The sequence below is a fragment of the Rhinolophus ferrumequinum genome, chromosome 24 (assembly GCF_004115265.2).
Source record: "Rhinolophus ferrumequinum isolate MPI-CBG mRhiFer1 chromosome 24, mRhiFer1_v1.p, whole genome shotgun sequence".
Taxonomy (NCBI): domain Eukaryota; kingdom Metazoa; phylum Chordata; class Mammalia; order Chiroptera; family Rhinolophidae; genus Rhinolophus; species Rhinolophus ferrumequinum.
Genome location: NC_046307.1, coordinates 41239621 through 41262487, shown reverse-complemented (window position 1 = coordinate 41262487; position 22867 = coordinate 41239621). Strand labels below are relative to the sequence as shown.

The 22867-nt window shown below is 47.0% G+C and overlaps 2 protein-coding genes across 4 annotated transcripts; both read right to left on the bottom strand.

Annotated features, from left to right (window-relative positions):
* Positions 1–631: 631 nt before the first annotated feature.
* On the bottom strand, positions 632–12472 carry INTS15 (integrator complex subunit 15). The gene is made up of 6 exons (XM_033095677.1): positions 12002–12472; positions 11288–11509; positions 9322–9487; positions 6047–6571; positions 5218–5257; positions 632–1442 (listed from the first exon to the last, which is right to left on the bottom strand). Exons 1-6 carry the CDS (start codon positions 12191–12193, stop codon positions 1241–1243), a joined length of 1347 nt encoding a protein of 448 aa, XP_032951568.1. The 5' UTR covers positions 12194–12472; the 3' UTR covers positions 632–1240.
* A 1169-nt stretch (positions 12473–13641) lies between these two features.
* Positions 13642–22843, bottom strand: ZDHHC4 (zinc finger DHHC-type palmitoyltransferase 4). Of its 3 annotated transcripts, none has more exons than XM_033095682.1 (8): positions 22766–22843; positions 22094–22283; positions 21381–21504; positions 20531–20604; positions 19872–20050; positions 18374–18499; positions 16986–17230; positions 13642–14000 (listed from the first exon to the last, which is right to left on the bottom strand). In XM_033095682.1, the coding sequence occupies exons 3-8, from the start codon at positions 21495–21497 to the stop codon at positions 13710–13712; spliced, it is 1032 nt and encodes a 343-aa protein (XP_032951573.1). In that variant the 5' UTR covers positions 21498–21504; positions 22094–22283; positions 22766–22843; the 3' UTR covers positions 13642–13709. The 3 variants fall into 3 exon arrangements, with proteins under 3 accessions (XP_032951573.1, XP_032951571.1, XP_032951572.1); XM_033095680.1 differs by having other exon boundaries at positions 22120–22283; XM_033095681.1 differs by having other exon boundaries at positions 22120–22283; positions 22739–22831.
* Between the last annotated feature and the right edge of the window lie 24 nt (positions 22844–22867).

The following is a 22867-nucleotide window of genomic DNA, read 5'->3' as shown; positions in this document are numbered from 1 at the left end:
TCCTTATCTGGAGGGATGCCTTAAACTCCAGACTTAAAGAAGAAAGACGGGAAGACACGAACACGCACATGCACGCGCAGGCACAAGCGCACACACACACACACACACACACACACCCAGGAATTTATTGGCAATCTGGTTTGGTCTCATCTTCCAGGTCATGGCCTTCAGCCAGCAACAGAAGGGTAAACAAACCACAAGGTTGCGTTTCATCCCTATGAGTTAATCTCAGTCCTTTGAGGCTCACGGTTTGCTGTAACCATCTTATTTCTCACTTTCAGCCTAAGAGATCCATGGTTACTGAGAGCTATCTTCCTTCCAAAACTAATGAATGATAACTCCAAAGCTCATACCTTCCAATCGCGTACTAGAAAATAAATTCCCGACGGCTGTGCTTTGTACCTGAGGGAAGGAAGAACTGTACCTGAAGCACATGGACTGGGAGCACCCTGACGTGCCAGCAGACCCCCAACACCCTGCACAGGATGGGGTCCTTGCTGGCCACGTTTCTGTCAAAAGGAGTGGCCAAAATTGTATCCAATTTTCTCTTCTTGATGGTGGCAGACTGGGGAGGAAACCACTGCAGTTCACATTTAGTAAGTTCTTAAAATACATTCCATAAAGTCTATAAAACTATTAAGAAAAAAATTTATTTGAAGATATGAAAGGAAAATTTAGATAGTCCAATAAAGGAGAGAAGTTCCTTTCCTCAGTGGCGGGGATGATCCTCACAGGTTTCCTTGAACGGTACCAAGTGCTGTGTGTAGGCTTGCGATCACAAGGTTTCAGCTTCCAGCTCCTGGAGCTATCAGAGTAGCCTGTGTTTAAGGCAGGAACACATCCCATCCACAAGGAAAGCAGCCAGACCAGGACTTGTAATGCTGCTTCTCACATCCGGGTCTTCGACAGCACAGGCTCAGAGCGTGTGTGTCTGAAATGACACCTGACACAACAGGCTCACAGAACTGGCATCTTTTAAAGACGCCCGCATCACTCCGCAGAGGGCTGGACACTTACTTTTATCTGTCCAATCTGGACTCTAACACCTGTGACCAGGTGGGAGGCACCTGGAAGGCAACGCCGCAGGACTTCCGCACGAAGACAGTCCTGCCGGTGAGGAGGGGCCGCCTGGCTGCCTCCCACAGGTCGTCTTCTAGGGGTGGTCACCCCCTCTGGAAGGCTCCCTCCGACCCAGGCGCAGAAAGCACACTGCCTGCCTCTCAGTGGTACATGGGCCCGCCTAGCGGATGGGCCTGAACGGAAACGTCATGCCTGAGAGGAAGGTGTGCCCGGGATGTGTGGGCAGGGCGGGATGGGCAGCGGGATGGGCTGGCACGGCCCCGTAGCCCAGCGGGGGCGTGTGGATGTGAGGGTAGAACCCAGGGGGGAGTGCGGCGTGTGGCGACTGCTGCACGGGGCCCGAGATCACCAGCTGGAGCAGGCTGCAAACACAAGGAGAAGCATTAGGACGCGCAGATTTGGAGGATGACGTCCATCTGACACGCGGCATCGCGGCTGGCCCTGTCCCCTGGACTTGGGGCCACGGGGGAGCCAGGAGAGAAGACCTGGACATGCGTGGCCCTCACACAATTGCCAGGAGAGGCACCAATGCAGGCATAGAACACGCAGGTTTGCAGACGAGCAAGTGAGCACAGGGAGGGTAGAGGGTGGCCGTGGCCGGGGAAGAGCAGGAGGAGGGGACCAGGGCAGAGGAGAGCGGAGGGGCCGGCAGTGGGAAAGCCAGGGGCCTGAGAGCAACAATGTGACAACTGGGAGAGAGGGAACTGAGGAAACCCAGGTGCCCACAGGAAGGGCAGCAGGAATGCAGGGAAGGGGCCCTGACGCAGCCTCAGTGCCTGTGCCATGGGGACCTCTGCCGGTCAGCATCCGTTTCAGCCTCGATTGTCTACACTTAAGAGGGTCGTGACAGGCCCTACAGCAAGCAGGCCAGCAGGCCAGTTTCTGTCATCCTTAATGACCGAGTCCTAACTGAATCCTCAGCAAAGCCACACGAAAGCTGGCATTCCTGATACCCAGAGGCCTGCAGAGGCCTGGCCCAGCTTGACCCACCGCCAGGGGCCCACACCCCTCCCACTCCTACCGGAGGAGCATCAGACCCTCCTGCCACTTGCTCCGTCACTCCTGATGCCAGGCTCCCGGCTCTGGGCACGTCCCCTCCCCCCACACCCATGCCCCTGCTCATCACACTCGGGGTCTCCACACACAACGGCGTACACATCCTTCTTGCCCCAACCCCCTTGTATCCCCCACGACACCCCCAAGCCCGGGGGCTGTGCACCTTCTCCAGCCTGCGTTCTCCTCTCTGGTTTGGGACATCAGTAGACTCAATCTCACAGAAATCCTCTGCCCTCCTGAATTCAATGTCATTTGCAATGCCATGGTCCCGTCTGAAACTCCTCGAAGAGTTTCGTCTCGTTAGTCTCATTCTTTCTAACTCCACTCTCCTTACCAGCACGATCGGCCGAGCCTCCTGACTCTCTCCACCTCTAGCTTGCCGGGCCTCAGCTGCCCACAGGGGCTGCGGGCATGAAACACGCCACTCCCCCAGTTATGCCCCAATGGGAAATCTTCTCAGGCCCTCCCCACTTCAGCACAGCGGCCTCCTCCCAGCCCTGCCTCTCCCCGGCTCCCTGCTCGCCCAGCCTCACCCCCTCAGGGCCGTGTCCCCAGTGTCTTACACCCGTGTCTCCATATCACCGTATCTCGGCTGCCAGGTCCTGTTCATGACCATCATTTGCCCCTCAGCTTCCTTATCCCACAGGACTGGACCGTCCCTGCCACTGTCTTGCTTGGTCCAGTGACAGTCACCCCCACCCCCGGCCACTGACTACTGTCAGCCAGCTACCTAGGGCTCTGAGAGGGGGCTGGGTCCTTTGTAGACTGACCCTCACCCCCTCCCAACCCCCACGTACAAAGCCTGGTGCCCCCGGGAGGGGCTCAGGCAGCAGACTGAGGGCATGAAGAACAGTGGTGCCCATAGTGGTCAGCAGCTCTTCTGAGCAACGTTTCATTTATGTTACTACTTTCCTGTAACTCTGGGTAAGAAATTCAATCAAAATAAGCAAATAAGTACATAAATTGAAGGAGGGAATATTCTAGAGGCAAAATTCACGTCATATGTTTGTTTGAACCTGCACGCCCTGCCAGAGACAGAGGGGGTCTCAGGAAGTTTCCGGTCTAGTTGGAAAGACAGTCAACACATAAGAGACGATCAGAAATCAAAGAAATATTCCAAGTGACTGTGTGTCGTCCCTCCTTCCCCACCTCAGTGCCAGGCTGATCTGGAGGCTGGGTTCCGGGACAGGTGCGTCAGGAGAGGCAGCCACCGGCTCCTGGAGCGCGGGGCCCCGGGGAGGCTGTTAAGTCCCACGGGGGTTCAATGGGGACTGCCAGTTATTACACCAAGATTATTATTTTAATGCCCTAAAAACATTAAACATTAAATAAAAGCTGTGCCCAGAGAAGGGAAATGTTACAAAGGGATTATTGCAAGAGGTGCCAACTGACACTGACAATGTCCTCAGATGCCGGGGAATTTTCTTGCAGCCCAGACAAAAGGAGAAGACCAGTGTGGGCTCCTGAGGGAAAGTTGGCCCTTGGGACAAGCTGTCCACTCCACCGACAGAAATAATCTCAAACAGGATCATTTTGTCCAACCTTCCATTTTCCTATTTACCCAGACACCGTTCCCCGCAGAGCTGGACACAGAGACCCCCAACCACGCACGAGGACACGGGTCCTCTGGCTGCAGCTATCTCACTGGCAGCCTGTGAACTAATATCTGCCCAGTCCTTTGGCCTCAAATTATGCATATTTCTGTATCAGCCTGCCACCCGTGTCCATGCTCACTGGCCCTGGCACACACGGCCGGCTAACGCCAGCCTGGGAGCTCCACCACCTGTTAAAGACTAGTGTGACCATGATCATCCTACCAACTTAATTGGGCAGTTTCATTTCTGCCCATGTAAACCCTGTCATGGGCACACGGCCATGCCCACGGGAGCTCTGCCTTCTGCCTTCAACTATAAACTGGCTGCCAGCTGCCACAATGACTACTCTGAGCGGAGAGGATACAATGTTCCTGTCTTCCCACCTAACACAACAAACTTACTAAGTATCCCCTGTGGAACCTCAGGTTGCTTCCAGGGTTTTGCTACTAAGGCTGCATTTGCATGAACCATTTTTGTCCACCAAGCTTTTTGCTTCTTAGAGTCAGTTAAATTAACGAGATTAAGCAGAAATCCTAAATCATGGAAATAACAGCAAAAGTGACAGCAGCTAACACTTCTTAGATACTGCATAACGACTAATGTTCTAAGTGCTTTCTGTTGTTTTTACTCATCTAACCCTCCCAGAACCCCTATGGCAGCATGCGGGGGAGGCGGCGAGGAGAGGCAGGTACTGCTATTTTCTTGATTTTACAGGGAAGATGGAGGGAGTGGAGGTAAGGAACTTGCCCAAGGTCACACGGACAGAAACCAGCGAAGCTGGAATTCTTCCCAGAAGCTGTGTGATGACAGTTCCTGCTTTTCACCACTGTTATCACTGCTTCCCCCAAATTATGACAATAACCACCATTTAAGATCGTCCTATGTGCCGCAGACCACGCTAAGAAATGTACAAACGTCACCGTTTAATCCTCAGTACAACCCCGGGAAGGAAGTGAACCAGAGCGCTCATTTTACAAGGGGGACAACGGAGGCTCAGAGACAGGCAGAGACTAGAGACTGCCCAAGCGCCACAGGAAACCAGACAGAGCCGTGCTCAGAAGCCGGTCAGTGGCACCCGAGTCAAGGTGCTGGCCTGACGGACGTGCTGTGCCCTAGCGCGGGGACTCTGCAGTACGTCCCACCGGGCTGTGCAATTGCCAGTGTCACGGCTACTGCGCCTGCACCAATGTCACCACAAAAACTATGCACGAGGGCTTAGTAAACGGTAAACGACACTCTGAATTTATTCTGGTTTCTTTCCTTGACTCAGGCCAAGATGACCACCCTTTTATCTTTCATTTCCTGTCTACGTGGCTTTCCTCTCATGTCGGTTTTGCCATCTGTCCCCTACTTATCATCAGGTCCTTAAGGGATTCTTTATATACAGCTTTAGACTGCAGAGCAAGGCAGCCAGGACAAGGGGACCACCCTGCCTTGCACCCCACCTGTACCCTCCACCCAACAGACGTCTTGAGGGGACACTTACTTATTATGGGGCAGCCTGGAGCACAGGGTTCTCAGGTCCTCTGAAATCAAGCAGATACATAATTAGGAACAGGCTGGAGATAACGTGAAAGGTTCATGATGTTTTCGAGCATGCTAGTGAGATAGTAAGAGTGACTGATACCACACTTTCCTAGCACTGTTAGAAACTGTATTCTTTTTCTTCAATTTTTGCTTTAACAAACTAGGCCCCAAATAGACTACATCACTTAAAAAGGGGGCAACTCTATTACAATTTGTCGGATGGCTGGGAAAGGCCCACAGGCAGGGCTCTTGGGAAGCAGATCAGACTCATGAGGCCTTCAGAGCATGAGAAGAGGGAAACCCATCACCATTGACCACAGCTTGGGGCCACAGGCAGCTGCTGGGAGCCAACAGATAAAAAGCACACACAGGTGTGTCATTAGCACCGGCTCATTCTCCTGGGAGAGTCCCAGCATTGAAATGGAAGAGAATGAAGGAAGCCTCCAAACAGGTGAGGGGAATGTCTTCTGCACTTAAACCTGTGCATTTTACTTTATGGAAATTATGCCTCAATAAAAAAGGACTGCAGAAAAATAAGAAAAGATTCCCTAAGAGGGGAGCTATAGGTGATTATCCACACTCGGCAAAACAGCCAGGAGACACACCAACATGTAGTCATGGCGCTCTGCCTGGTGTGTCCTGTGATGCCCTCTTGCTTCCCCATGTTCACGAAGAGGAAAGAAGTCCTAAAAGAGGCAGGAAACAGTACTTGCCCAGGAGCCCCTATTTTCTTTCTGACAGGTGGTGGTGTCCCCGCCCCAGGAAGGCCGGGGCAGGAAATCACCCACCTCTTGTACACAGCAGGGCACCAGAGGCCATGGCCACCTGCAAAGCCTGTGCGAGCCGGTCCAGGGAGAGCTCGATCTCCTGGGAGGCGTTGAGGGGGTTCAGTTCATCGGCCAATCTGTTGATCTCCTCCACCAGCGGGACCATGTGGTCAAACAGGACGAGCCCCAGGCGTCCGTAGAGATTCTTCTCGGTCAGGTGCACCTGGAGCATCATGAGCACCTGCAGGATGCTGAGGTGGAGTTTGGAGTACAACAGGTGGGAGTCTCTGTCCATCACTCCCGAGTCCTGTGCAACTTTGGCGGTGACGTGGCCGTTGGACAAGGAGGGCTTCTTTCTCCTTTTATAAGCCAGAGGGGCCTTCACGCACCAGCGGATCAATCCAGTGAGTGGGGTGAGCTCTAAAAATCCGATTGGGAGATTTGCTGCGATCGGAGTATTTAAAAAAGTGATGAGAATCAACCTTGGGTCCTCAAAAATCCAGGTGACAATCATTTCAAGCAAGTCCAGGGGCGGGATGACATCATCTGCAAAGACACGTTAAGGCAGGAGGGTTTTCAGCCCCGTGACAAGCAGACGGAGGGGAGACACACCCCTAAGTTCACAGTCCTTGCCACCTGCCGCTCAGAACGCCCACTCCTGTGCTCATCTGTTTTCTGTCTCCTGCCCTGGAACATGCCCTCCATGAGGCTGACTCTCGTCTTCGTCTGTGTTTCACCCCGGTGACAGAACGGTCAGGCCCAGGTAGGGCTCAAGGAGTATCTGTGAACTCAACAGCTCCCTAGAACTCCATTATGCCTCGCAGAATGTTCATCCCATGTGTCATTTAAATAAAATTCCACACTTTTTATGTCTAAAACTCCCACCACATTTCATTCCTTCCCTGGTGACTAGGCTTCATCCCTGTGTCTGGTGTTTCCTCCAGGGCACACGACAGCTACAGTGGCCTTCAGTGATCTGTCGGCTGCCAAAGGCCATCCCAGCACCAAACCTGGGGCCCTTGTCTAAGCAACAGCCTGACCTCTTGTGACCCCTAGGAACTGGCACGCTCCACGGCCTAGACAGAGAACAGTGATAAAAACAAATGTTGACATTTATTTTGGGCTTACTGTGTTCTAGGCACTGGTCTAATTCCTTTACACAGATTAATACATGTACTCCTCAAACAACCCCAGGGGAAATTGAGGCACCGTGACGTTAAGTAATTTCCCTAGGACTCATCAAAAGTATGTGGTGGGCCCCGCTGTGTCCCCGGGTGGCGTGGCTTTGACCCATGAGGATACACTGCCCATCCCGGGATTGGCGTGCAATGCCTGTAGGTGGCTGTGCACGGGAGTGGCTCACCAGCATCCTGTCTCTGGGTCTGCGCACCTCTCAGCTCATGACAGAGCCGCAGCCAGGTTGCTGAGGTCCAACACCAGCATGAAGGAGGAGAGTGAGGGGTGTGAGAGACACGTGTCACAGTAAGCTTCCTGACTGCTCTTTCTGAGGTCACACTGGCCTTTCCCTGAGAGCATGCCTGTCCATTGTTTTGGTGTTAAACCACTGTCCCCATCCCCGGGCAGCAGGAAGCAGTTGTGTATGCTTCCTACTTGGCAAGATGCACAGTGGGCAACCCTATGTCTGGTCCTTCGTTCCCCGAGACGTTACTGTCTGGGAAATGCCAGCATCACACCCACTCCTCAAACTTACCCTACCCCCAAATCTAAGCTGAGGGGACTCCAAGAACCTGAAGGCAGTGTGTGCATGTGTGCTCTGATGTGTACGCGTGAGTGTGTGCACTTGAGAGTGAATAATCCCTACGGCTTTCTTACTCATGGACCTAAGTTCTCTGCACCATTCAGACAAGAGGAAGTTCCATTTGGTTTGGTGAGTGCTTCCTTTTTGTGGTTTTTGAAGGCACAGACTCCCCAGGAATGCTCTCCTGTTACAGGAGCGCCCAAGAAAAGCATCAATCACCATTCTGATAGCGGACTCCAGAATGGTGTCACTGCTGTGTGCCTGCTGGTTGCCGTATCTCCAAATTCGTCAGATTGTAGACATTAAACGTGCAACCTTTTTGTATGTCAGTCACACCTCAATAAAGCAGTTTAAAAAGAAACCACTGACACATCAAACTGGTAAACTGGCTAAAGAGAAAAACACCACGTCTCACATCCATTCTAGAATGTCAGTGGTATTCTCTGAACAGCATTTACTTTTCCATGTTAATTAACTCATTCCCAATGTTAAGGCCCATTTCTGTCCTTGCTGGCCTGGAATAACAGATGAGTGACAGGGTTGCTAAGATGTTGTGAACTTGGGTTAGCTGAATCTTTCCTACAGGAAAACCAAAGGCCCAAATACTGTTCCCAACTAGTCACAGCTCTTAGGAAGCTCAGAATGCCAGGGAAAAACCCTCTAGGTGCCAGGTACCGCTCATAAGACTCCTCCCATCCGAGCAGCAACCCCAACGGGAGGAAAGTATGGAATCAGCACGTGAATACGACGGGCACTTGAATGTTCACGCTGTGTCCACACTAACTTTCTCTAGAGAACTAAAAAGTCTAACAGCAAGAAAAAACAATGAGAAGTCAAAGGAGCATCAAACATAATCAGGTACAGGTGGGAGGCTACGCTGGCCTGACACGGGAAAAGGCTGCTGCACGCTGTCAGACCAGGACGTGCTATCATGATTCTTGTTCTCAGGAGACTCACGCTCAAGTACTTGGCACATGACATTGGCAGCAAACTCTCAACAGTTTGGGAAAAAAATATTTGTGAATGAGTGAGTGTGTGTGTGTGTGTGTATGAGTGTGTGTGTGTGTGTGTGTGTGTGTGTGTGTGTAGGTGGGAGAGAAAATAGAGAAGAGGGAAGAGAAAGAATATATTGTAAATTTTTAACAATTGGTGAATCTAGGTGAGAGAGATATGAGTGTTTGTTGTAATATCCTTTTACCTTTTCTGAAGTTTGAAAAATTTTCAAAATAAAAGAGTGGGGGATAAAAAAGCAAGTGATGTCTAGGGAGAAAGTGCATTGCTTCCGGACACCAGGCCCTATCTTGTTGGGCTGTCTGCTGCTTGGATCATTCTGGATCAGGCAACTGAGAATCACTAAGGAAAGTTCCCTGTTAGCAAATTCCAGGAGGCCCATTCGTTTAGCTTTCAGAATAAAACATATCTTTCAGAGAAAAAAAGGCCAAAACATTCACTGGACATTTCACCTGGGTGTTCACTGGGGAAAAAACTGGCCATCAGCCGAAGCTTCTTTAATGGCAACAACCTATTTAAAACTTACCTGATGACAGGTCATAAAGCGCAGTGACGGCAGTTATGAACTGGCAGCAGAAGCGAGGGCTGGCGCTGAATATCTGCTTCAGCGTCTGCACGGATCCTGGTACCAAACAGCAGTAGTCATCCACCAGGGCTCTGGCTAACCTCACACAGTAGACCACAGGCGTCCGCTAGAAAGAAACCACAGTCCACTGACTACAGGTGTCATGAGCTAGTACACTAGCAAGCTCATATACCTGGTGACGACCACCACAACTGGCAGAACACTTCCAGGAGGGGTGAAGATCTTAACAGCTTCCTTTGAAGCAGGGCTTGGCAAACTAAAGCCCACAGACCACATCCATCCCGCCAGCTGTTTCTGTAAATGAAGTTTTACTGAAGCACAGCCCTGCTCATGTTTGCCTCTTGCATTACAAGGGCAGAGCTGAGGAGCTGTGACAGAGACTGTGTGACCTGGGAAGCCTAAAATATTGCCCTTTACATAAAAGGCCTGACGACCCTTGCTTTGAAGTTTACTTAGTAGGAAAGTTCATTTCTGACTTGGGTGAGGAAATAACTTCTGCAACCCTGTAGGTGAGACGCCAAAGGTGAAAATTAACAGCTGCTGACACTTTAGATTTAGGCGAGTCTGTGAACTATCACATGGTGTAGAGCAGTACTTCGTCCATGCTCTTACAGAGAGAGCAGAGTTCCATGCTCTTACAGGTTTCCATAACACTTTCAGTCCCCATCACCACCCTCCCCTGCCTTTTTCCTTCCCCCTCAGATGCTGATCTGTTACTGCCACGTTCAACAGCAGCTCAGGATGCTATAATTCCAGGGCCCCAACGTGGCCTACAGGGGAAACTGCAAGGAGACAGCAGGCGAGATTGTTCATTCAGGCTGAACTCTGCCCACAACACCACACCAGCCACCTCTACCTTTCTTCTGGAGGAAGCTGCAGCCCCCCGCCCCAGTGTGGCAAATCCTGACCCAAAAACCTTGAGCCCCTGTCCTTTTGTTCACATCTGCTTTCATTTTGCCAAAATGCCAGCACAACCATATCATAAGAGATAAAAGAAAAATGATATGATGAATTACAAGAGGCTAAACTTGATTTCACTAGGCTGTCAAGGGATAGAGGTAATCTCGAAGTTAAATAAAACATGATTGATTCAGATGCCCCAGAAATCATACTGGTGAGAATTAAAGCAGATTCTGAAATTTGCCTGTGTACTACAAAGAACAATTTCTTTTTGAAAGCCAAAATTTAAGGATAAACAAGATTACAAGAAAAACATTTAAATACATTGAAAACAACCTGAATGGTTTCAAGAACTTGGGAATGAAGCAGGTTTGTGAAACTGAATGTGGTCAATTCTGTTGGCGTAGCTGAGGATCATATTAATCAAAATGTTGAGTTAATAATTACTCCAAATGAACTATCAAATTTTCAAAGACTTTGAGTGAAAAAAAAGAAGCAAAACAAAATGAATCTTCCAAAATACCATCTAACATGGTATCTACTGTAAATATACATTTTTTTCTTTGACGTTTAAAAACACTCTAGAAGGCTCCTATGTCCACATCCATGACAACAGCCATCCACTTTGTAATGTCACCCTGGAACAACTCACACGCTTACTGACCTAACTGTAACAGGCAAACAATCTGACACATAATGATCTTAAAACAAACAAACAAACAAAAAAACCTTCCTATCTCAGGCTGCATAGTTGTTTTCGAAATCCTACCGACGATTTTCAAATAAGAAAGATGATTTTTCACTGGTTCTGAAGAAGGCGGCTTTCTTTTTCTCAATTCATTTACCATTATGAAGTACTGTTTTTTAAAGAATGGTTACTACCTGTATATAAATATGGTTCTGGTGTATTAGCAAAAAGGCCTCTCAAGAAACTCAATTACTTGAAAATTCCTGACACTAAGCTCCTCTTCAGAGACTCCCGAAAAGGCTATTTCTAGAGAAGTACCTGGAGCCAGGAGGCTGCACACTCCAACACTGGAATTCGACACACAGCCACCGCCATGGAGACCAGTTTTCCCAACAAGCTCATCCGACTGTCATCGGCTTTGTTCCCTTGGGGGCTGAAAAGGGATGAGAAAATAATCTGCCGGACAGAGTCCTTGGTTTGCTCCTGGAAATAATTGCACATGATTTCAAGAAGTTGGAGCTCCTGAAGTGAATTCAATCTCTATAAAACAAATCCAGGAGAAGCGATGAGAAACTCGGTTTTAACATGCACATTAATTCATACAGTAAGAAAACAGAAAATATATTGTTTCCCCAGGGTACATTTCACCCCTCTAAAGCTCAGGTGCCAGAAAGTAGTTCTCCACTGATACTCGCAGGAAAAGTCATTATATAGCATTATGCATCATCCCGGGGGACTCAGAAAGACCGACAGAGGTTAGAGACTCTCGGTAACAAGCCTTCAAAGTCTCTTCCTTCAACACCATTGAGACATGGCTGTCACACGCCGGGCAAAACAGGCATACAGCTGAGCAACGCTCAGGACGCCAGAGAAGGAGGCTGCTGAAGGAGCAAGGCCAAGGGCGAGAGCGGAGCCCACGACAGGAAGGGCGTTTGTGGTTTACCCAACACTTGTCACCCAGACGGGGATAAAAAGAGCAGGAGTGTGCAGATCCGACCGCGGTCACCCCGCCCTACGGTCTGCCCGCCGCACCTTGGGCTGCGCGCCGCGCTCCTTGGGCACCTGGAACACGAACTCCTCCAGCAGCTCCACGGGGCCCTTGTCCACGATGGGCAGCGGCGCACTCTGCAGCTGGCTGCTGAAGTAGATGTCCAGATGGTACAGCACCTCCTTGGCGGCGCTCAGCGCATCGCGGCGCAGCAGCGAGTGGCGGATGTCGCTCATGGTGCGGCCACTGCAGCCCGGGGCACCGGGAGCGCGTCGAGACTTCCGCCCCGAGCCCCGCGGACGCGCCCGCCGCCCTGGAGACAAAGAGGCCGCGCGACCCAGCCTCCGCCCGCTGAGCCAGGCCTGGGCCGCGGCGCCCGCCCGCCCGTCACTAACCGCTCAGGTCTGCTCAGGGGGCCATCTCCGCCGCCAGCCTGAGGGGACCCCAGGTGTGCGACTGCCGCACCACGAAGAGCCGCGGGAGCCCGACGCCGCGGAGCCGAACGGCGGCGGAATGCCGAGCGCGGCGACGGCGGCCCGCAGGGGTCAGGCAGTCCGCGTCGAGGGCCCGCTCTCGGGAGGGCGCCACCTGGCGGCTCGGCCCGCGGACGCGGAAGGGCGCCGCCACGGCCGCAGGTACAACCCGCCGCCGCAGGCCACGCCCCCGGGCCACGAGACCGCCTTCCGACCACGGGGTCTCGCGGGTCCGAACCGCCGGGCTGGGGTGCCACAGCCACCAGTGAGGGCTCATTGGGTCTCGCGCTCCCCCGCAACCTCGCAAGGCAGGCCCAGGCTCGCTCTGCTCCCTTTGCCCGGGGGTCAGAGCCTACAGGTTTCATTTCACCGTGCTTTCCTACCGGTAAGGACTGGGGTGGTGGTGCAGGGCGCAGGCTCAGGCCTCACCGATCCATCTTAAAAGATTGTATCTAGTCTGAACTCACGAGGTTGCTCTAATGACAAATGATGCCTCCCTACCCGACTGCAAGATCCTGTCCTCAGAGTTCCTATTCCCCAACCCCCTTCAGAGTGGCCTGGGAGGGCCATGGGAATCTTAAGTGTCCTGCTCCTAAACATTCTCCACTTTCTAGGAATCTCTTTTCCTGCGTTCATCTCTCTGTACTGAATTAACTGAGGGGTCAGTTTGGGATTTTAAAAATAGGGCAGAAAAGACTTGAATATGGCCACAAGAGGCCACTGGAGGGCAGGCGTGAGGCCACAAGTACAGAAATGTGACTCATGTAAAAGACCCATGCAGGCCAGAGGGCAGGCCTGGGTGAAGACGCTGGGTATAAACAGAAAAAAAAAAAAAAAAAAAAACCAAAGCCTTTCCTTGGGAGAGATGGGAAGGGCATCAAAGTGGCACAGCCAGGCACAACTCCAAGTCCCTTACCCCTCCTGCACATCAGGGGACAGTGCCATAAGGCCCATCCTGTCCGGGAGCCTAGAGGGTAGAGTGGGAAACCCAGGTCAACTGGAACCTCTGAGAAGCCATATCTGATCGTCTTGGCACCAGGACTTCAGAGAAGCTCCGTTCCAACAGGCCAAGTGAACAGATGATGAGCCAGGGGGATTTCTGTTATGCACTCAGTACACACTAGTTTTCCTTTCCTGAACCACTAAAAGCTGATTAATAAATACACAGCAGAAACCGGGAAAAAACCCAAAAAAAACAAAAAGACGAATGCTTAGAAAGTATCCATATGTATAAATAAACATATACTATATTTAAAAGGCAGTAACCCTCTTCCCATTCTTATTTCTTCTTTTTCTCATAATGTACAGCAGCAGGTAGAAAGATCTCTCTAAGGTTGCTCCAAAGCCCGTGGGAGTGAATGTTCCGGTAGACCTGAGGCTCTGCTGATGGGAGCCGGGCCACATGGGGGCAATGCTGGCACCAGGCCCGGTCACCTCTGTACCACTCGTTAGTGGTCTGGTTGGTGGCAGCCAGGTATACAGCAAAGCACAGGTAGCCGCCCAGGAGGAAGCTCAGCACCAGCACAAAGCCCACCAGGAAGACAATCCTTGGGAAGGTCAGGAACAGGTACTGGGGGCAAAGAAGAAGCAGCACGTTAGGCGCTGGGCTATGTATGACACAAGTAAGGGTCAGCACCCACCAGCCCTGGTCTTGTCCACAAGATCATCAGAGCTGCCTCCCCAGCTCACCCACTTCCGTGCACATCTGGCCCCCTGAATACAAATCAAACCATACACAGCACTGACCCGGGAAGAAATGCTAGTGTGTACAAGAGTTTAATATGGAATAAATGAAGTGTGCACACTGAAGGAAAAGGGAAAGGATATTCGGGATGGTGCTATGGCAGTTAGCTATTTATAAAATGAACAAAGACATAAATGTAGATCTTAGTTCACACATCAAAATGAAGTCAAGATGGAAAGAAGAGACCACTCTCAAAATGAAATGACTACAGGGGTACATGTACAGCCCCTCTTTCCAAAAGAAACAAGTTAAATGTCCATCCACGAGGAAGAGTAAACCTCTGGGAAAGTCATACTGTGGAAAAATAAAGAGCCGTTAAAATGGGTTAATTTCTATGTACTAATTTGGAAAAGATGCTGGTAATATATTGTCCAACGAACAAGACAAGATGCAAGGATCACAACAGACCCTCTTTCTGTAAACACAAAACTGACCCTAGAAGGTATGTGGGAATATAAACAAACATAGGTATACACATCAAAATACAAAAGTGGTTGCCTCTAGGGAGTGAAAGTGTTGGGAAGGGAGAAGAGGGGTATAAGTTTTCATTTCATTTTATTTTCAAGATGTTTTAAATTTTCTTCCGCTCCCCCCAGTTTTGAGAAATAATTGACGTATAACATTTTGAAAGTTGAAGGTGTACAACTAATGCAAAACATAAAGATTTCGTATGTATGCATCGAAATGATTACCACAATAAGGTTAGTTAACATATCCAGCACCTCATAGTTACAATTTTTCTTTTTTGCAGTGAGAACTTTTAAGAGCTAGTCTCTTAGCAACTTTCAAGTATACAAAACAGTGTTATCAACTATAGTCACCATGCTCTACATAAGAATCCCCAGGATTTATTCATCTGTCAACTGAGAGTTTGTACCTTTTGACCACCTTGACTTATTCCTCACCCATTTCCCCTTTTCGTTTTAAACTTCTGGACTGCTTGAATTATTGTAAGTTATTTTTTATAATAAACAAAATAAAGAATTTTGAAAGAGTCCCATTATTTTTGAAATGGAAAAAAGCAAACATTTATCAAAACTCTTGATGCGGGATATGTTCTAACTCAAATTACAAAGAAAACAGATCTGATGAGGAAGAATGTTTAAACTTTTTTATACAAAGGAAATACACAAATAGAAAACAAATACAAGAAGGAACTATTATTACATAAAGACCTCAAATTAAAAGTTATTCTAATGTCAAACAGATAAACAGTTATTAGGTTGGTGCAAAAGTAATTGCGGTTTAAAAGGTTAAAAAAAAAAAAATGCAAAAATCGCAATTACTTTTGCACCAAACTAATAAAAAGACATCATCCACAAAAGAAGGTACACAAATGACTGACAAACAAGTAATCAAAGTAATGAAAGAAATGCAACTTTAAAAGGGCACACCATGTTTTCTCGTCAAACTAGAGGTGCCTCCCACCACAGGCACTTCCTCTGACGCAGTAAAACGGTCACTTACTTGCTGCTTGAAGAACATGGTTTTAAAAAGCAATGTGACGATATACGTTAATGTCAAAAGACTTATAAATGTTGATAATCTGACTCAGGATTCATATATTGTTCAATCTATCCTAAAGAAACTCCCAAATACAAAACCAAAACCATACACACGGATCACCCATGGCCGAGGGGGAAATGCATTTCGCCAATGGAGACAGATAGTGGCCACCACCTTAACCAATGAATCAACCCAGGCTTCACAGACCCTAGGTTCTGCCTGATGGGATGCATTAGGAAATACACATCTCTACCTAGGAAGCATTTTTGCCAAGAAAAATGAATCTAATCAAGGCTCTACAACTAACCTTCAGTTTTACATTAATATAAGGAAATAGAGACATACTAGATGACACAATTAGGAAACAGACAAATCCAGAACATGAGCTATTCTAATGGGCAACTAGGCTACTAAATGTCCATTTCATAAAAAAAAAGAAAAGGGCATTAAGACATATTCAAATGCATAATTATAAAGGACTCTGCTTCGAGGACATAAAAGAACTAGGAGACTATAATAAAAAAGAGATAACAACAAGTGTTGGCAAGGATGTGGAGAAATTGGAACCCTCATACACTGCTGGTGGGAATGTAAAACGGTGCACCTGCTTTGGAAAAGTCTGGCAGTTCCTCAAATGATTACAAATAGAGTTACCATATGACCCAGCAATTCCACTCCTATATACATATAACTCAAGATAAATAAAAACCTATGTCCACAGAAAAACTTGTATACAAATGCTCATGGCAGCATTATTCAAAAATAACCAAAAACCGCAAACACCCAAATGTCCATCAACTGACAATTGGAATAAAATGTGGTCCATCCAAACAATGGACTATTTTTCAGCCATAACAAGGAATGAAGTACTGGCTGAACCCTGAAAACATGATGCTCAGTGAAAGAGGCCAGATACCAAAGGCCACATGTTGTATGATTCCAATTACATGAAGTGCCCAGAAAAGGCAAATCCATAGAGACAGAAAGCAGATGAGTGGTTCTCATAGTTGGGGAGAGAAGGGAATGGGAATGACTGCTAATAGGTATGGATTTCTTTTTGGGGTGATGAAATATTTTGAAATTAGTGGTAATGGTTCCATAACTCTGCGAATACACTAACATCACTGTATTGTTACTTTAAAAGGGCGAATTTTATGGTATGTGAATTGTTTATCAATTTAAAAAGATTATATATCAATTTTTTAAAAAAAGGAATGGCTTCATGTTTTTACTGGGCAAACAAATGTCCTTTTCCCAAGTTTGAAACATACAGCCCACAACATAATTACCTGAATAATTAATTACCTGAATAAGGAAGACGGTGTCAATAACCTGGAAGTGTCCAAGGTCATCCACGTAAGTCTCCAGGTACAAGTCTGACAACAGCACCAACCGAACCAGAAACACAATGCTCACAATGGCCATGGTGGCAGCTGAGGCCGTCAACGTCAAGAGGTAGATGAGGAAGTACCTGGCGTTCCAGGCCCCGATGCAGTTGTTCACCCAAACACAGTGATGGTCAAAACGGTGCACACACCGGTTACACACACCTGCACAGAAACGGGGGAAGTCACCGCCCTGGATTGGTCCTTGATGAGACACTGACACCATGCACACCTACTGACATTTTTACAAACCGACCACGGAAAGTATGAGCTGGGGAAATGGCAGCTGCTGTCACCAAGCTTTTAGAACTGCAGTGTCCAAACAGTAGCCACCAGCCTAGCCCCATGTAGGTACTGAGCATCTGAAACATGGCTACAAGAAAAACTGGAAAGAATACTTTGCTGACACAGATAAACTTACAGTTGTTTTTCAATTTGTGCAATGCTCCTTTTGAGGTCAATGTGAATAATACTGAGGTGACACAAGAATTAGTGAATTTACTTAGACAAATAGTTTCAAAACTAAAGCTTTGGCTTTAAAGTCACATCAATACTTCTGACAAAAATGAACCATTACGTCAATGTTGGTGTGGGTATTAAAGGAAAATGACTTTCTGCTACGTCTTCAGTGACTGAAAAATGTTTTAAGAATGTTTGGACTAGCTTGGGTATGTGAATCTGCTCTTCCATCTGCAAATTTCATGATCAAGTATTTCCAATGAAAATTTAGTGTCGAGATTGAGATGTGTTATAAATGTAAAATACACATCAGATTTCAAAGACTTACTACGAAAAACAGAATATAAACTAATCCATGAATGATTTTTTAAAAATATCGATTACATGTTAAAATAGTATTTTAGATATGTTAGGTTGAATAAAATGTATGATTAAAATTAATTGCACCGATTTCTTTTTCCTTTTGTAATGTGGCTATGAAAAAATGTAAAATCATGTATGTGGCCTACACTGTGTTTTTGTCAGACAGCACTAGAGTCCTGGCAACTCCCGAGAACAGGTGCTGCTAGGAATGAAATCTGCAAGCACAATATCCTGCACAAACATCTCTTGAGCAGCACGCCCTGCCACATGGCAGAGGACAGGCTTCCCAGGATGGAGGGCTGCCCACTGTACAAGAGCCCAAGACCTCACCACCACACATCTGAAAGAAACCTCTCCAAGCAATGGCTGTCCCATGTCTGGGGGTCAAATGGCCCAGCTTTCCGACTTACGCAATGTTCCCTCACAGATGAAGGCCACGTGTCTATTGTGAAAGGGTGGGACAGGGGCAGCCGGGACCACACTTACCACAGTGCTTGGATCGCGCTGGTTTCCTTAAATCACAAGTGGGGCACCTCACGTTCTTTGGGAACATCACTTCATCGAATTCATAAACTTGAAGAAACAATAATTCGTTGGCTTTTGTTATGGTGCCTGAAAAGAGTAAGAACACATGTCAGTTTTGGGCAATACAGTGGACCGGATATTCACAAAACCTGTCCTGACACAGCACAACTAAAACTGCTAGATTTAGTTTTTTTAAATAAAAAAAACTTTAGTTTTTTATTTATTTAAATAAAATAAATAAAAATTTATTTTATTTTAAATAATTCATTTTAGAATTTTTAACAGCTTTATTAAATTTCAATGCATAAAAGCAATTTACCCATTTAAAATGTACAAGTCGCTGGTTTTTAGTGTATTCACAGAGTTGTGCCACCTTCACCACAATCAATTTTAGAACATTTTCATCACCCTAAAAAGAAATCCCTTAGCAGTCACTCCCCATTTCTCTCTAATCCCCCAGCCCCTGGCAACCACTAATCAATATGTTGTCTCTATGGATTTGTCTTTTGTGAATACTTTATACAAATATTTGTATTTTTGTATCTGGCTTCTTTCATTGAACACAATGTTTTCAAAGCTCTTCTATGTTGTAGCGTGTCGGTACTTCATTCCTTCTTGTTGCTGAATAATAGTCCACTAAATAGGTATACCACATTTTATTTATCTATTCATCAGTTGATGGACATTTTGTAGTGCTTCAAGGACAGGAAAGGTTAAAAGTAAAAGAATGGCAGGAAAAAACAAGCAAATATCAATCAAAAGAAAGTATAATAATATCAATATCAGACAAAAGAGACTTGAGACCAATGAGCATTACTAGTGACAGAGGCTCATTATAATTTGTAAAAAGATTCAAGGAAGAAATAATACTAATTCTAAACCTGAATGCAACTAATAATAACATACATATAATATACATACTCACACACATTAATTTCAAAATGTGAAGCAAAAACTAACTATAAGGAGAAATCTTTCAAATCTACCATCACAATGAGGTAACACACCTCTTAGTAACTGACTGATCAAACAAACAAAAAATTACTATGAATATAAAAGATTTGAACACTATTAACAAATTTGATCTAATGCACTTGTACGGTTCTCTGTACCCAGGAACACATTCTTTTCAAGCATACATGCCCAGGCATAATGCAAATATCAACATAATTTCCCAAAGAAATAATATCCTACACAACCATAAGGTCTATATGTAACACAATTAAGTGAAAGTATCAGAAAATTAAACTAAAAAATTTGTATGGAAAAATTTAAACAGTTCTAAATAACTGATGGGTCAAAGAAAAAAATAAACTTAGAAAACACTCAAAATTGAAAGATCATGCAAACACAATATATCAAATCTTTTGCAAAGTCCTTAGAGGGTCACTATTTGTAGCACTAGCGGTAAGACTGACAGTTCAGTGGTCACCAATCTACACCAAGAGCCTCAACTTACCAGGATCAGTTACACAGCTTAGGGTGAAAAAAAAAAGGTTTATAATCAGCAGCACATAGGGCAGAAAAAGGTAATACGAGGAGAACTCCAGCTCTTGACAATAGCCAAATATTTCCCAGGTGTATTCAGTATAAACCATCCCTTGCAAGATGAGGTGCAGGATAATGAAGGTGTGGTTTCTAAAAGGAAATAGGAACATGGCTTGTTCATCATGGGGGTTTCTCTATGAAGAAATCATGCAATACTCAGGAAAGTTAGCCAAGGGCCAACTACTTCCTTTGGGCTTGAGATAATAGTAAGAATCACACGTGAAACATTTCACCTAGTGCCTAGCACATAGTAAGTACTCAATAAATGTTATCTGTTTTCATCTCAATACCAGAGATGATAATTGAGATCTCAGTAGCAGAATATATTTCTTTTTACAGAAATGCATGCCAATATTTTCCTGCTCTTTAAATACCTCTGTTTAAAAGTAGACATGTCCAAACCCCAGAGAGAAAAGGCAGATTATCTATGAGTAGAGGTTCAAACCCAGGACTCTCGATCCTTTGCAGCATCCTTCCCCATACCATGCTGAAAACAACAAGGCGCTTCCTGAAGCTATAGGACAGCAACAATTAACAAGGAGATAATATTTAACTCTGAAACATAAATACCTTGTATGAAAGAGGTAATGAAGCAATCCTAGCACAGCTCTCTGAAGGCATTCTGGAATTATATAGGAAAATATCTGAAACAAAAAAAAAGAAAGGTTCAATTTCATTTCTCATTCCCCCCTCCCCCCTAGCAAATCAGAAGCTTCATGTTCAGTTGGCAGTGCTGGTGATATTAAGTTGTGATTCTGCATATGGGCAGAGAAGAAATTTAAGACAGAACAGAGAGGAGGGCTTCCCTCAGCTGACTTTCCTTTGCTGCCAATTCCATTTCTGGTCCCAAAGAAGGAATCATGTCAGGGTTTTCAGGCAGAGAGGTGAGCAGAAGGGGTGGATTAAGTAATGCCACTGCAAACGACGTGCCTTTCCCTGCCTTGAGTTCCATCTTCATTTCCAAGGTCCACCTCCAAATCACTGGCCATTAGCCCAGGTCCCTCCCAAGTCAATTCCTTCCCAAGGGCTGCCCATCCCAATTTTGCTCACTTTGATCCCTGATGGAGGGTTGGCAGCCCAATGCTTAGCTTTCTGCTCATATATCCCCCAGTTCACCCATCAGGCCCCGCCAGACAGGCACCGCTCATATCTATGCCCAATTATACGCTTCAAATCCAGAGAAAAATAGCTAACCTTGAGAATGCTATCTTCTCTCAAAGCATCATCATCAGATTAGCTTCAACAACAACAACAAAACCCCAGGGAGAGAGAGAGGGAGAGACTTTCAAATATACCCCAACTACCATAAATGAAACAAGTGAACAAATGAATAAAAATGGCATCTCTTTTTCATTCTGTCAGGAAACTGCTGAGCCCTTTTAGACAGGTGGTATTCAAAATCCAGTGGTCTCATTGTTACCTGTGCACCTCCGCTGACCAGGCCTTTCAGGTAATGGGTTTTGGAACAGATGCAGATCATAACACTACCAATCAGCACCAAAGCCAGGTAGAACAAGAAGAGAACTAGGAAGTCCATCCTGGGGCTACAAAGGAACAGAAATGCTGTTAATGCTGTTCACACAGTATTAACATCAATACAGGACACAGTCTCAGACATCAGCTCCCTAAATGGCTCCCAAAACAGAATTCATCAGCCCTCAAGCACACACTGCCTCTTCAGTTGGACCTCCCAGAAGGTCCTGAGCTCTCTCTCTTCTTCAAAAGCTCCCTAATCAAACCACCGTGGTATGCTCTGGAGCATTTCCTATTTGTTAAGTCCAAAATAAAGTGGGGAAAAATATGCAAAATGCGTCCATCTTGCGTCCCCCAGGCAACAGATCGTTTTTTTTTTTTTTACTTCCTTAAATATAAATAATCACAGACATTGATACAGAAATGTGGGCAAAAGTAACTGTTGACAATGCTATTAGAACAAGCATCCCCTAAAGGCAACCAAGGGCCCAGGATCAGGCATTCCGTCCTATGAAGTGATGTATTAATACAGGCCTGTATTAAAAAATTGGTACAGCAAGCGACTTAGCAAGCGATTCTGGCCAGGCTTACAGATGAGATAACCAAACTAGAAACTATTCAGGAGATAAAACAGAGGAGCCAAAGAGCAGCAATTCTCACGAGGTGATTCAGGTTCCCCAGCCTACATATTTCTCATGCTTGGATAATTTTCCGCCTGGAGTTCTGGCATTCCTCCTCCCAACATTCACGAGAATTCAAACTTCATCTCTGGCGCAGTTGCATGCGCCTCGCGCAACAGGTGACACCCAAAGTTGCAGGAGACATGGTTCCTCCAGGAGGCTGAATCTGGCTGCAAAGACAGATCAATTCAACTCACATAAGAGCACTCACATAATAGGAGTCAGGAGCGGAAAACATAGTGAAAAAGAATTTGGAAGTCGGGGGATGATGAGACCCCGCAGAGTGAAAGGGGTTATAAGATTTAGGCAGAAAAAGCTAATTAGAAAAAAATAAGCTGGGAGCCTCGGTCACTGGTGTCTGTACCAATCCCGGAGGTGCCCACGCTGGGGACTCGACAGAAGGGCCTCCCGGAAGCTACCCTCAACCCTAGGGTCTCGGCGGGTGGGTCTGGCCGGAGCTTTCCCCGGGAGCCGGAACTCAGGGTGGGGGGCGGAGTGCAGAAGGCTCCAAGGGAACACTGGGGATGCCCGGACCCTGGGCGGGTGGAGGTGGGTTACGGCCCACACACGAGGGGGAAGGGCCGGATAGACAGGGAGACGGACACTCCTGAGCCAGCGGGAATACCTGAAAGCCCAGCGGAGGCCGCCTTACCTCCAGGAGCGACCAACCGCCAGCAGCGCGGACCCAGCGCCTCCAAGGGCGCGCCCCCAGACTTCCGGCGGACCCGTGACGTCACCACGCGACGCTGGCAGC

Excerpts from the sequence above, each read along its gene's own strand:
- INTS15 (XM_033095677.1), bottom strand. The coding sequence starts at position 12,193 with ATGAGCGACATCCGCCACTCGCTGCTGCGCCGCGATGCGCTGAGCGCC. Across the intron at positions 9,488-11,287 it reads GTGCAGCCTCCTGGCTCCAG|CGGACGCCTGTGGTCTACTG; the intron begins GTACTTCTCTAG and ends GTTTCTTTCTAG. Across the intron at positions 5,258-6,046 it reads TGCCCTGCTGTGTACAAGAG|AGGACCTGAGAACCCTGTGC; the intron begins GTGGGTGATTTC and ends GCTTGATTTCAG.
- ZDHHC4 (XM_033095680.1), bottom strand. The coding sequence starts at position 22,178 with ATGTTGGGAGGAGGAATGCCAGAACTCCAGGCGGAAAATTATCCAAGC. Across the intron at positions 21,505-22,119 it reads TATCCAAGCATGAGAAATAT|CCCCAGGATGGACTTCCTAG; the intron begins GTAGGCTGGGGA and ends GTTCCTTTGTAG. Across the intron at positions 17,231-18,373 it reads AGCGCGATCCAAGCACTGTG|GTGTGTGTAACCGGTGTGTG; the intron begins GTAAGTGTGGTC and ends GTTTCTGTGCAG.